Source organism: Protopterus annectens, chromosome 1.part2, assembly GCF_019279795.1.
Source record: "Protopterus annectens isolate FY-2018-M chromosome 1.part2, PAN1.0, whole genome shotgun sequence".
NCBI lineage: Eukaryota > Metazoa > Chordata > Ceratodontiformes > Protopteridae > Protopterus > Protopterus annectens.
Genome location: NC_056727.1, coordinates 1,249,367,128 through 1,249,381,711, shown reverse-complemented (window position 1 = coordinate 1,249,381,711; position 14,584 = coordinate 1,249,367,128). Strand labels below are relative to the sequence as shown.

Sequence of the window (14,584 nt, the reverse complement as noted above, 5' to 3'; positions counted from 1 at the left end):
CCACAGCGGAACTCCAGTCCGCTAATGATTGGCAGTAGATTTTTACATGCAGAGTTGCCAGCTATGATGCACAACCGTCAATGAAGGTACGCCCATTCACGCATGTCTCCTCACAGAAGACGCTCTAGCTGAGAATCAAACAGGACAACGTCTTACTGTGAGGCGACAATGCTACCTCAGCACCACCACCACAGTTCCCAGCTGGGAAGAGCTATAAAGATAAGAAACCATCAGCACTTACAAGCACAGGCTGCACTATGCATCTTAGCACAGGCAACCTTTCCTTTAGGTTAACTCAAGTCTGTTAGTATGGCTGTCAATTTGGTACATTTCTTCCCATTAGGAAGGAAAAACTTCAGTATCTGAAGCTGTATATGGTCATGTGTTATTATTAAATTAATAGGCTTTGGGGGGGGGGTTGTTTTTTTTTGTTTTTTTGGCGGATTTCAATATAACAAAAATTTTGTAAGATGTGACATAGGCTCAAAAGGATATAACAAGCAACAATTACATAAAAGTTTAACCTGCTAAACAGTGTATGCATGTAACACAAACACTGGAACTAGACATGTAACAAAAAAGGTGTCATACATAACAGGTGGGAATATGTTTTTAATACAATGATGCTTTCTGTAATGTGTTTAAATGTCAATGGTCTCACAGATAAATACAAAAAAGAATAGTGAACTATATTAAAAATGTAAACTGCAAATAGCTATGTTACAGGGGAGACACCTTGAAAGAACTTAACATGTGAATTTGATAAAGGTTTTCAGGATGGTTATTCAGTGGAATATCTGGGGTAAAGTAAAACAGGAGTACTTATATTAACTGCAAGAGGAGCTCCAATAGTGATAGAAGAAGAGGATAAAGATAATAATAGCAGATTTTTAGTGCTAAGAGGCTATTAGCGAGGGAGGAGGAGGATTACACTAGCATGTATATTCCACCTAAAACTGCTATAATGGAGCTTAAGAGTATTCTGGCATGAATAATCAGTTTTCAGCAAGGAATATTACTTATAGGTGGGGACTGGAATTTGATTTACAGTAGTGAAAATGTGTCTGGGGGTCCAGAAATGAAAGTTTAACAAAGGAGGGTAGATTTTTTGAAGTAATTTATGAAAATATTTGGCATGGAAGATGTGAAACTCAGTAATAGGAGTTTGGAGTGAATTTACATATTATTCCCCAAGATATAAAAACTGGGCTAAGCTAGACAGAATTTACTTTTCACATGAACATGTGCATTTAATTGAAGGTGTTTATATGCACCCAATAACTTTCAGATCATGTGCCAATAATAACTAAAATAAAGACAAAGGGTAATGAAATAAAAATGAGACACTGGCACTTTCCACCTATCTGTTGAAAAGATAGAAATTTAAAGAATGGGTAGTACAGATTACTCCAGAGCTATTCGAGAGGATAGAAATTACTTCTGAAAATATAGCTAGGGAGTGAGGAAAAATAAAGTTGAGTTTAAAAATAGGGTGGAAATAAAAGAAAGGGAGCTATGTTTAAGAAGTAACAATAATTATTTTGAGGGACTGACAAATATTCAAATATTGCACAGTAGGGGGAATCTCACAGAACAAGGACAGAATCAACTGCAGAATCCTAAGTAGAAAATAAGGGATTACCTCGATAATATACACAAGTTTCGAAAGACTGATGATTGGATAATAACACTAGACCACAAAAACTTTTTGTGTGACTCAGGCAAAAGAAAGCAGAAAGGGCCATCACCAAGCTTAGGGAGCTGATTACAAAGGTAAAGAACAGATGAGCAAAATCTTACCATAATCATAGACGTCCTTCTCTTCCATGTTGCAGTATTCTGACTGTGGGAGAGTACCGCAGCTCAAGGAGGAGGAAGGGTGGTGGAAGAAGTTGCGGTTTCCTGGAATCTCTTCAGGATTGCTCATGCAAATCCTGCACTGGCTCTGGAGATATGGTCCAATTTGTAATGTTTGGTGAAGGTATACACAGAGGACCATGTGGCTGCCTCAATAATGGTAGTTGTGTCTAGGCCCTTGAGGAAGCCACAGCTTGTGTAGTGTGTGTCCTAATCCTAAGAGATAATTGTTTCCTGTGGTAGGAGTAGCAGAAGGTGAAAGTTTTCCTTACCCAGCAGGAAATGGTTTATTTGGACACCGCCTTGACAAAGGTCCTGGGGTGGAAGGACACAAAGAGCTGACTGACTGACACTTTTGGTTTTGTCCAAATAGAACATTAGTTGCCTGTGGACATCAATGGAGTGAAGTATTCTCTCACTGTCATTCTTAGGTGAAGGAAAGAAGGTGTTAAGTGAATAGACTGATTGAGCAATAGCTCAATGAACACTTTGGGCATGAAGGAAGGATTGGTGTGGAGGGTCACCCTATCTTTGTGGAAGACAGTGTAGGGTGGGGATGCCATTAGTGCTTTTAATTCTGAAACCCTTCTGGCTGAGATAAAGGCTACTAGCAGGACAGCTTTCCATGTGCACATCTGCAGAGAAAAAGAGCCAGCTGGCTCAAAGGGAGCAATAATTAGTTTTTCTACCACATTGTTTAGATCCCAAGGAGGAGGGATAGGTTTCTTTGGTGGCCTAATGTGGAGAACACCTTTTAAGAATAGTTTGACATCCTATCTGGAAAGTAGAGGTGGGTCCACAGGTAAGCAGGCAGAAATGGCGGATAAGTGGACCTTGACTGAAGAATATAAAAGGTCTGATTTTATAAGCTCACACACACAAGCTAGGACTAGAGGAACATCAGCTTGGAAGGGGACCCTATGCCTTTGGAGACACCATTTGGAGTACCTTTTCAATTTGGAAACATAGGCTCTCCAGGTTGGGTTTCCAGGCCTCCTGCAGGATAGACAGCACATCCTCAGTGGAGAGGTGTCTGAAGGGGATCAAAGGTTTATCACCCAGAGGGTCAGGCAGAGAATCTCTGGGTGTGGTGAATCAGACATCCCTTCTGTTGTGTGAGCAGTTCCACCTTGTGAGGCAACTTGTGGTGATTGCACTTGGCAAGAGTTTGAAAGGGGGACTAATGCTGCCTTGGCCAACAGGGAGTCACCAGTAAGACTTTTTGGACTTCTGTCATTTGAGCAGTATCCCATTTGAAGCACTCCCTCATTTTAGTGACCTTTTCCCCAAAAGTAATGTCCTCAGAAGGGTGGGGGGAGTCTCCCTCCAGGGAGTCCTCATCTGGGGAGTAGCAGTCCAAAGGGAAAGCTATTTTAGTTGAGTAGGCGACTGACTCATGGGAATGTTGAAAGACTAAGAGCCATAAAGGCCTGCAGCAAGGACTGGGAGGAGGAGTGCCAGTCTGGTTGCTCCTCCGAGGAAGGAGACAAGTGTTTAGTCTTTAGTTTCCTCTTCATGGGAGTTGATTTTGATGAAATGGAGGGTTTAGTTTCAAGGATATGGCGTAAGGGTGAGGTTTTGGATTCCTGGACCTCAGAAGGGTGTCTGGTGGACTCTGGTTCCCCCTTGACCTTGGCTGTAGCCGACGCTGGAATAACCTAAGAGAATGTGCCCACCAGTGCTTCAGAAGCGGCTTCCTCAAGGGTAGTTGCTGAAGATGCCTGTTCCAGCAGACGTCCCTCAACCACTAAATCAGTAGTTGGTGGGGAGTCTGACAACAGAGCGGCAGAAGTGGTAGGCCTTGAAACTTTGGCCTACTTTTTAGGTGTCGCCTCCTCGACGCCGAATCCGGATCCATCCGTAGGGCTAACCATTTTAACCTCTAGTTCTTAAGGTACAGATTTAGGGCTGCCAAATGACTATGAAGAGTTTTTGCCATAAATGACTGGCAGATGCTACAGGAGGTGTGATTGTATTACCAGCCTAAACAGAATACAAAAAAATGTTTATGGGTATCTTTGTGGGGAATTTAATATCCACCCCTTCCTAGTGGACATTGGCTAAGAATCAAGCAACAACCTAATTTCAAGCAAGCAAAGAAATAAAGTTTTCCCCAATGGTGTACTTATCATTAGACGTCTTGAAGACAACGGAGGAAAACAATCGATCTGACATTCAACTGTGGCAGAAAAGTTCTTAGGTCTGTGCGTCCAGATGTCACATTTAAAGTCCCTGGTTTATGGCCCTGCGTGTGACGTCGCACACACTAGTAGCAACCAGGCTTAAGCTTTTGCATAGGAGCAGATGTTCAGGTCGCCTGAGGTGGAGAATCCCACAGTCAGAATACAACATGGGAATAGAAGGACATCAACAGAATCTGTAGAAGTATTAGACATATTTCGTAATTCTATGAAAATCTGTATAAAGCAGAGAAATATGGAAATAAAGATACAAATGGATATGTTTATGCAGGAATTAAATCTGACAAGGTTAGAGGTAGATGAAGCTCAATTACTAAAGGTTAGGACATGAGAAGACTATATAAAAATTGTGATGTATAACCAATTTGCAGTCCCCAGGAATAGATGGCATTCCTATGGAAGTTTTGAATCCAACAGGGAAAACACAAATCTCTGGAAGGTTTTGTTTAACAGTATTTTAAGAGAAGAAGTGCCAGCATCATGGAATAAAGCAGTGGTAGCTGTAATACCTAAAGAGGGTAAAGATCCATTAGATCCACCTTCATACAGGTCCATTTCAATATTAAACCATGATTATCAAGTGTTTGTGTCTAGAATGGCAAAAGTAATGCCAAAACTGACAGATAAGGATCAATATGGTTTTGTGCAGGGAGGCAAACATTTGACAACATTAACAGAACACTGATGATCCACAAGGAATCAGAATGCAAGAAAATACCATTGCTGTGGTGGGTCTTGATGCATAGAAAGCAAATGACAGAGTAAGCTGGGACTTTATGAGCGAGGCAATGGAAGCATTTGCATGTCTGAAAAAATAAGGTTGATTAGGAGGATATATGAGGGATCAGAGGCGTAAAATAAAGTGGGTGAGGTCCTCTCTGATAATTTCTGCTTGAGCAGAGGAACCAGCAGGAGTGTCCTCTTGCTCCTTTGCTGCTTGCATTATATTTAGAACCACTGGCAAAGAAAAAGGATACAACTGGTATGGTAGTCAAGAAAAGCTGGCTCTATCTGTAGATATTTCATACCTGACAAAAGCAGAGAGACATTACAGTTTTGTGGAACATTTTGAGACAGTTTCAAATCTTTTTGGGATACAAAATTAATGAAGCTAAACCAAAGGCAAAGGAAGCATACAAACTGGTACCCACATATGAATTAGATCAGCAATATCTATATTTATGGGGACATGATAAAAAGAAGTATTTTGGAGTATGGATTAAAAATGATTTTGGTGTGGTAGCTAAGGATATGTGGGAAGAGACTAAAAAAATGACAATACAAAAACTGAGGAAAATGGAAGCTTAGTTATTTGGATAGTAAGATACAAGCAGTTACAAAGCTTTTAGTCCCATTAGTCTTATGCATAGGTCAGGCACAGTTTTATCAACCAGAGGAGAAGTTGTGGATAGCAATTAATAAACAGCTTAAAGACTTTATCAGGGAGGGAAATATGGCAAGAGTCAAGTGGGATAGGCCGATTCTTCCATTACAACAGAGTGGATTGGGATTACCGATTTGAATGAGTACTTCAGAGCTACACAGTTAAGGTTCCTAAACATAGCACAAGCAAAAACCTATGATTCCAAGTTTTAAGCCATGATGATGAAACTGGGGAGGGTTCAAGATCCAAGGACAGACTGGGATTTTGAATGCAAGCCTTTCACGAGAATAACAATAATCATACAGAATATTACATCTATAAAGTAGTAGAAAGTATCCCAAGAACTAGGCCAACACAAGAATGGAAATTCTGTCGATAGGGATGACTGCAATTAGGGATACAGACAACAGGCAAGAGACGGATGGAATTTATTGGAAAAAAAACTGGCAAAGGAATCAAGGTATTCGCAACAAACTACAGACAGAAAGATGAGTGAATGGGAAGACGCTAAGAATTTATTTCAACTGCAGGTTAGAGACATCCTTCCCTATCAAAGATTGATATCAGAGTACAGGCAAAAACAAATGTGTGTGTGTGTTGGGGGGGGGGGGCTAAGGAAAAGACCAACACTGGTAGAGTTTTTAGTAGAATCTAGAAGAGAAGCTGCCATTAAAAAAGAAACAATTAGTACAACATATAAAATATTGCATGGTAAGTGTAAGAATCAATCAGAGGAGGTTAAAAAGGATTAGGAAGAGAATGGATAAGCAATTCACAAAGAAACAATGGGAAAATACATGTATGTTTCCCAAATATGCAACAAAATCTGGAAAATTTACTGTTTTGCTTGGAAATGTTTACATAGATAGTTTTATACCACAAGCAGACTCCACAGAATTTCTCCTCGAGTAGACAGCAAATGCTGGAGGTGTGATGGGGAAGAAAAGAGGTAATTGGGGACATATTTTCTTGCGTACAATGAGTTGTCAGACTAAGGATTCCCTTTGGTATGCACTGTTGGAGATGCTGGGTGGGCAGATTGGTGTGACGAGGGAGATGATTTTTCTGAGCTATGAAACAATCAGAATTGCCCAGACATGGGTAAGGCCTTGCTGTTTCTAATTATGGTGGCTACCAAAAAAGCAATTACTAGAAAATAGAAATCAAAATCTAAACCAACTACACTAGATGTAGTGAGAATGTAGTACAATGATAAAACAACTAGAACGGAGATATTTTGAAAAGGGCAGGAGCGAACTACATAGGAAAAAATGGGAATTGTGAGAACAATTCATAACAGAAGCAATTAAGTTTGAAGGAAGGCACGACTTAAATGATCTATGTAATGTTTGAAAATGATTGGGTAGATTATAAGTGATGTATAAAGTTTGCAATTGGGAGGTTGTCAGTATGGTCTGTGATGTAAAATGCGTGCGACTAGGATTGTGTCAGTGTTGCTTGTTTTCACTTATATAAACTTATGACTGCCTATGTTGTAAGTGATGGTTTAATAAAGATGGTTCTTGTTTAAAAAAAAAAATCACTCAAATGCACGAGTGTGTTGAGGATAATCAAACCTTGTACCACAGGAACTATAGCTCATGGCAGCTGACAGACTATTTAGAAAAGTAAAAAAATATTCTGCAATTTTTAATAGAAAAATTGTCCTGTAAACGCTTTAATGAACCTTCACCCCTAAATTTGATTTACAAAACTTAAGGACATTTTCTACTCAAAAAGCAGATAGTCATAATAAACTAAAGATGCCATACGACTTACCCAGTCCAGTGACAACCATAGCACCCAAGTCTGCAACATAGCTTCCTTTGCGGAATGTGGCAACTCTTCCGCCAACACGATCCTGTTTAGAGACAGAAAACATTAGCAATAAAAGAAAGGAAGAAATTTGTCCAGCAATATACCTACTGAACCTGTACAGTGAGGGTCTGAAAATAGCTTATGTGCAGTTCTAGATGTTACCCAAAATGTTTACACAATAAATTAAAAAAGTCATTCTTGCATTCTTTTCTTCTCTATGTGTCAAAATTATATACAATAAATGCCAAGCACAAACAATTTCATGCCCTGGCAAACCTTACTAAGTCACAAACTAGGCAGTCTTAATTATGCCAATGATGAGCTGAAAAGGTATTACCTTGTTAAAATAATTTGAAATGCAGTGAGGTACAATGGTTAGTGTTGCTACCACAGAGCGCTTGGCTCAAAAGTTTGATTCTCAGTTACGATGTCTTACATATAGAGCTTGCACTGGGTTTTCAACAGGAAAGCTGTTTCTTCCCACATTCCAGATATGCCCTTAAAAGGACTAGGATTATTAAACTGGCCTTAGTTTTGCATGTGCCCTGTGATGGACTGATGTCCCATCAGTTTCTGGTTCCCTCAGTGTCAAAAGCGTAATGGGATGGTCTCCTGCTTCCTACAACTTTAAAGTGGGTTAACTGAATATACTTTGCAGAAGGAAGGAAAGTGAGCACAGACAAGTCACTTGTAAATGACCAACTGAACACAGACTGATCAGAAGTAAAGATTTAATTTTTTTAAACGAAGATTTGTCCCTAGTGCCTTTCAATCATAAGCCTTTGCCTCAAAAAAAAAAAAAAAAAAAAAGGCCCATTCGTTCTCCATCATTAGGGTGATGGTCAACCAGGAGGGCCATTCAGATAGCCACCATGAGTGACAAGCATCTGCCATTATCTCCTAACTGTACAGTGTATTCAGTTAGGGATGTAGCAGTGGATGTGAAAGGAGCTGTCCTTGAATTACGTCTCTCACTCCCACAAAAGGAACTCCCTTCAAGCAGTCCTGGCTCTACTCCCCAGTCTCCACCAAAGAACTCACATCTAACGTAGTGTGCCCATGTGTGCAAGCAACTCCTTACCCAGTGAAAGAGGCAAACAGGCAAGATTCCCTCACTCCTTCCCCTCCCTGGCTCCCAAATGCCACAGCTTCTACATAAACCAGTATCACTCAGGCCATAGTCAGAGCTCCACTCCTCTGTGCCACAAAGCCAGGTGAATCATGATAATCAAATCTGTAACAAGGACAAGATAAAAAGAAAATAAACCAAAGTCACCATAAGAAAAGAAAAAAAAAAAATCCAACATGGTCTAATACAGTGTTTCACATCATGAAAAATTAGAAGTTATGTACCTACCATAACGTTCCATGTTAGCTGTCTGCTTCTCGCCTTCTTTCTTGCTGGATGGGTTCGGAGCCGAACCTCGGCTCCGACTCGGCCACTCTAAAAGCTCGAGAGCTAGTTCCACCGGCTCGAGGCTCCCCTATATCCCACAATGCTAGGCGGTAACTCCTCAGATCTTGTTTGTAAGCTAAGCCCAGCTAGGAAAATTCCATAATATGGAAAAAAAAAAAAAAAAAAGGATAACCCACCTCTATAGGCTGACTGAAAGGTGACCTAAACCTGACTGAGGAAATATATATATATATATATATATATATATATATATATATATATATATATAGAGGTGGTAGAAAGGATAAAGGTCACAGAACAAACTCCTCTAGGTCTGTCCAGGCTAGGGGAAAGGAGGGTGGGACGCAAGAAAGAAGGCGAGAAGAAGACAACTAACATGTTGTCTATCTCGCCTTCATTCTTGCTGGATGGGACCGCGTCCCTAGCACCTTGTCCCGGGTGGCCTATCGGAACAGACTCTTGAGTACAGTGGAACCAAAGTTGGCTCGGTCTCTAGAGGCCAAGTCCAACTTATAATGGGAAATGAAGGTATGGGGAGAAGCCCAAGTAGCTGCTGCACAAATTGAATCAATAGGCAATCTGTCTTGGAAAGCTATAGATGTAGCTAAAGCTCTAGTTGAATGCGCTCTAGGTTTGGTTGGCAACTGTTGATGTCTGATCTCATACACAAAGGTAATCAATGAAGTAAGCCATCTAGAAAGAGATACCTTAGAAACTGGAAGGCCCATTTTGCCTTCTGCATAGGAAACAAACAGTTGATCAGACTTTCTAAATTGTTTGGTCCTGTCTAAATAGTACCTAAGTTGGCGATGAACGTCTAACCAATGTAATTTTTGTTCTGATCTGTTCGAATAGTTAGGAAAAAACACAGGGAGATCAATGGTTTGATTCAAATTTGCCGGTGAAGCTACCTTAGGCAAAAAGGAGGGGTTGGTACGTAAGGACACCCTATCCTTATGAAACAAAAGATAAGGGGGTCGACTATACAGAGCATGAATTTCATAGACTCTTCTGGCTGAAGTAATAGCTACCAAAAAGAGTGTTTTCCAAGACAGCAATTTCATTGAGCATGAAGCCGCAGGTTCAGAGGGGGGGGGGAGAATCAAGGACGTCAGAACCAAGTTGAGATCCCATTGAGGAGGAGGATCCCTGATAGGTGGTTTGAGGAGAAAAACGCCCTTTAAAAAAGCTTTGCAGAGTTTGTGAGACATAATGGAGGACTCTGAGACTCCAACATGAAAATTAGATATAGCTGCCAATTGAACCTTGATGGTAGAATGAGAGGAACCTGAGTGGAAGAGTTCGGCTAGAAAATCTAGAACTGATTGAATGGAAGCAGTGAAAGGATCTATATCCTTTGAAAGCGCCCAATAGGAAAAACGTTTCCACTTACTAAGGTAAATCTTCCTAGTGGAAGATTTATGAGAGGCTATTAAAATATCTCGAACTGAGTGAGATATTAGAGGAAGCCTGGCTAGAGTTCGAATTGGAGAAACCATGCTGTGAGGTTCAGAGAAGGGAGGGAGCAGTGCAACTGACCCGACTGATGGGTCAAGAGGTCTGGAACTGGGTCCAGATGCCAGGGTTGCTCCAACAGATAACGGTAAAGAAATGGGAACCAAACCTGTCGAGGCCAGTAAGGGGCAATGAGGATCATGGAGGCTTTCTGAGCGATGGCTTTCTGTATTAGTTGAGATATCAGTGGAAAGGGGGGGGAAGGCATACAGAAGTCCCCCGGGGCCAATCGTGGACTAGAGCGTCTTTGCTGGGATGGCCTGGTTGGGGTAAGAGGGTGAAATAATCGTCGCACTTGCTGTTTTAGCGAAAAGGTCACAGCAAGGACAGCCCCACTTTCGAAAGACTTTGTCCAACACTGAATTTTTCAGAGACCACTCGTGAGGCATGAGAATACCTCTGCTCAATTTGTCCGCAATCACATTGGACTTCCCGGGAATGTGCGTTGCTAACAGAAACCGCTGAGAAGAAATCGCCCATTGCCACAGTCTGAGTGCCTCTCGACATAGGGGGTAGGATCTGGTTCCGCCTTGTTTGCTGATGTACCACACTACAGACATATTGTCTGTCTGAATTGCTATAGTTCCTTTGGGAAGAGAGTCTTGTAGGGCTTGCAACGCTAGAAGCACTGCTCTCATCTCTAGGACATTTATGTGCAAGTGGCGTTCGAAAGGTTGCCATATGCCCTGGACCGTCCTGCCCTGGTAATGCCCCCCCACCCACCCACCCTATCAGGGAGGCGTCCGTTGTCAGTGTAGCAACCGGAGGGGGGGGGGGGGGAGACAAAGGGTCTTCCTAGGAAAAGTTGGGGGGATGAGATCCACCAAGAAAGATGATTCCTGCACGATTGTGTTATCGCAATGGAATGGGACATTGGAAGTTGTTGGTATGACCATTGTGTGAAGAGCATCCATTGTAAGATTCTCATGTGGAATCTGGCTAAAGGAAGAAGAGGGATAGCAGCCGCCATTATCCCTAAGACCTTCAGGGCTAATCTGACTTTGATTTTGTTGCTTTGCAAGACCAGAGAGACTTGTCTGTGTATAACTGCTATTCTCTGCTCTGTGAGTCTGGCTGACATGCTGACTGTGTCTAGATTTGTGCCTATAAAGGTAATAACACGACAAGGCGACAAGACAGACTTTTCGTAATTTATTGAAATGCCTAATGTTTGACATGTGTGAAAGGTATAGTCTCTGGCAAGAAGCAGAAGATGCTTGGTGGGGGCTGTAAGGAGCCAGTCGTCTAAATACGGAAACACTTGGAATCCTTGACGCCTCAGATGAGAGGCGACCACTGCCATGCATTTGGTAAACACTCGGGGGGCTGTAGTGAGTCCAAAGGGCAGGGCCCTGAATTGGAAATGACTGGTTCCTAGCCTGAAGCGGAGGAATCTCCTGGAACGTTGGCTCATTTTGATGTGGTAGTACGCATCCTGGAGATCTATAGAGCACATCCAGTTGTCCCACCCCAAAAGGGGTAGAATGGACTGCAGCGTGACCATCCGAAATTTTGTTTTCTTGACAGACTTGTTCAAGTTGCTGAGATCCAAAATGGGTCTCCAGTCCCCTGTTTTCTTTGGAACCAAAAAGAATATGGAGTAAATTCCGGACCCTTGTTGGTCTGCTGGAACTGGTTGAATGGCTCTTTTTGCAAGCAGCTTTGATATTTCTAGCGCTGCTTGCTCCCTTTGACTGGGTGGAACGTCTGGAAGGGACTTTTTTGATTGCTTTGGAATGTGAAAGAATGGGATTTTATAGCCTTCGGAAATGATAGACTGCACCCACTTGTCTTGAGTTAGGGATTGTCAGGCTTCCGGGTACAGAGATAATCTTCCCCCGACTGCCTCCGAAGGTGGACAGTCGGGCAACACCTCAGGGATGCTGAAAAGGCTTGTCGGAAGAGGTTTCTCGACTGCCCTGATTTTGCGGGCCCCCTCTGCCTCTAGGGCGGCGTCTACCATTATTCTTCCCCCCTCTGCCTCTAGAAAGGAACCGACTCTGTGCGTCAGGCAAGGCTCCTTGAGATTGTTTGCGGAACCACATCTTTCCCCCCTTCTGGCCTTTGGGGTAAGGTCTAGAAGGAGTAGAAAAAAAGACTCCCACGGCAGAGAGAGTCTTGCCTTCAGTCTTGCACCTAGTCAGGGTTTCCTTCACTTGAGGACCAAAGAGGGATGATCCATCAAACGGGGAGTTAGTGAAGGACGCCTTGAAAGGGTCCGCAAAATTACATAGCCGCATCCAGGCGTGCCGACGTAAGGCCACACCTGTACCTGCCGCTCAACTCGCTCCATCCGCCGCATAGGAAACGAGGCGCATGGAGGAGTTAACTATTGAGTGGAGGGTAGCCAGCTGAGAGTTCATCCTATCCTGAAAACCCGCAGCTGTTGGGTCCTTTAACATTTCACTCGCTTCCTTGATCAAATCTCTCTGGAGACAAGTGAAATGACATAGGTAGTTCAGCGAGCGCATAGAAAAGGTCGCTGACGAGAACATCTGCTTCCCGTACCTGTCCATAGTCCTAGACTCCTTGTTAGGAGGATGGACAGGCACTGAAGGATCTGCTAGCTCCTTCTTGGTGGCTGCAACCACCACCATAGCATCCACAGAGACGCCTTTGGTCAAAAATTCTTTGTCCTTGGGGGCAGTGATAAACTTTGAAGGTCTCCAGGGGGTGGGGGTCCACAGAGTCAGGAGCTGTCCAGGCCTTCTTTGCCACCACCTGCATAAGGGGGTCAAAAGGAGGGGACACCCAGGAGGTGGAAGGGCGAGAGCCAAACGCCTCAAGATACACCGATTCATCCTCTGAAGGGTTGAAGGCTGGCCAATTCCCCCTCTGTTTTAAGATCTCGAGGATGTCTGCAAAGGAGACATCTTCAGAGGGGGAACGAGGGGAACCTTCAGAATCCTCTAAATCAGTGTCGGAAGTGACAGACTCAGGGGAGTCAATGTGCTTCATCTTGCACTGCCTCTTCCTAGGAAGCTCTCCTACCGGGTCAGGAGAGGCCTCGGAAGAGGAGGAGATCCCCACTGGGGATACTTGAGGAGCTGGCTCTCTGCGATCCGGGATGAGGGAGTGAGCAGAAATCACCGGAGGCACCGTGGAGGGAGGGGCAGATGGAGCCGACTGTGGGGTTGAACTAGGTTCTAACACGCTCCTCATGACCTCGAAGGCACCCCTGTGTCAGGCAGAGCCGGAGGTCTCCGCTCCGAAAAGCTGAAAACCTCCCCCGGCACCGACAGTGATGGCTCCGAGGCAGATGTCGGAGCCGAACTTACCAGCGCCGAAGCACCGAGAGGGAGAGCGGGGTCGGACAAGGGTCCGATGCCACTCGCCCCCTCGGAGCAGACGAGGGAAATCCGGCGCCGAGATTCCTCCAAGGAAGAAATCGGAGCAGACGACGGTACCGAAGACAACGGTATCGGTTCCGACGCAGCTACAGTCTCTGGTCCGAGCCGCCCTGGCTCCGAACTCAAAGGAGTCGGAGGAGGAATATTCTGAGTGATAGGATTAGCCATCGACTGTTGAGTCGGGCTTTGAAGCATCTGGGCCAGTGCCTCGGACTTAAGAAGTCGACTCACTACCCTCTGAAGGTCATGATCAGAAAGTCCCGACGACCTAGAGGAGTGAGATCTATGGCTCAGTTCAGACAGCAATGAAGATGCTGGAGCCGAATGAACAGAGCCAATAGATGGTGACCGGGACCTTTTTCTGGAGGTCGGCTCCGACAATCTGATCGGAGCCGACTCACCAGTGTCTGCCTCGGCTCCAGCCGGAGCCGAGGAAATAGCAGGTACAAGAGTTCGAGAATCATCGGCTCCGGCCGGAGCCGATGTTCGAACAGCCTTCGAAGCCCCAGAAGACGACTCAGATACCGGAGCCGATGGTCTGGTGGGCTTCGAGGGTTTCCCCGAAGACAGAGTCGGGGGACCCTCAGGCTTCAATAAGCCCCTTAGAATGAGCTTATTTTTACGTTCCTGCAGGACTCTAGGGCTGAAGCCATGGCAAACAGCACATGAGTCCTGCAGGTGCAAAGGTCCCAGGCAGTACACACAAGAAGTGTGACCGTCTGTCAGAGACATCTTCTGACAGCACGAGTCACACTTCTTAAAGCCTGAGACCTTTGAATCCTTAGACATGTCTAAGCGGAAAAAAGTGTAACCACGCAAACACACACACACACCGATTACACTTATCAGAAATTAAACTAAATTAAATTTAAATTAGAAGTAATTTATAAAATTAAATCCCTATAAACACAGTCACTCAACTACTAGTAAGGGAGGGACTGGGCCTAAGGCCCAAGGGAAGAACTCTAGTGAGTTTTAGGAAAAAGGGAAATTTTGACTAGAAATGGGAGGGAACTACTCACTGTATAAAACTAAGAAGAAA

General features: G+C 43.8%; 1 protein-coding gene across 1 annotated transcript in view; it reads right to left on the bottom strand.

Moving 5' to 3' along the window:
* The window catches only part of KDM1A (lysine demethylase 1A), a gene marked incomplete in the record, with an annotated part of 2,315,042 nt that overhangs the window by 1,233,482 nt on the left and 1,066,976 nt on the right, over positions 1-14,584 (bottom strand). Inside the window, 1 exon segment of the mRNA XM_044060124.1 lies at positions 7,222-7,303. Within this exon segment, the coding sequence (XP_043916059.1) occupies positions 7,222-7,303 (82 nt within the window).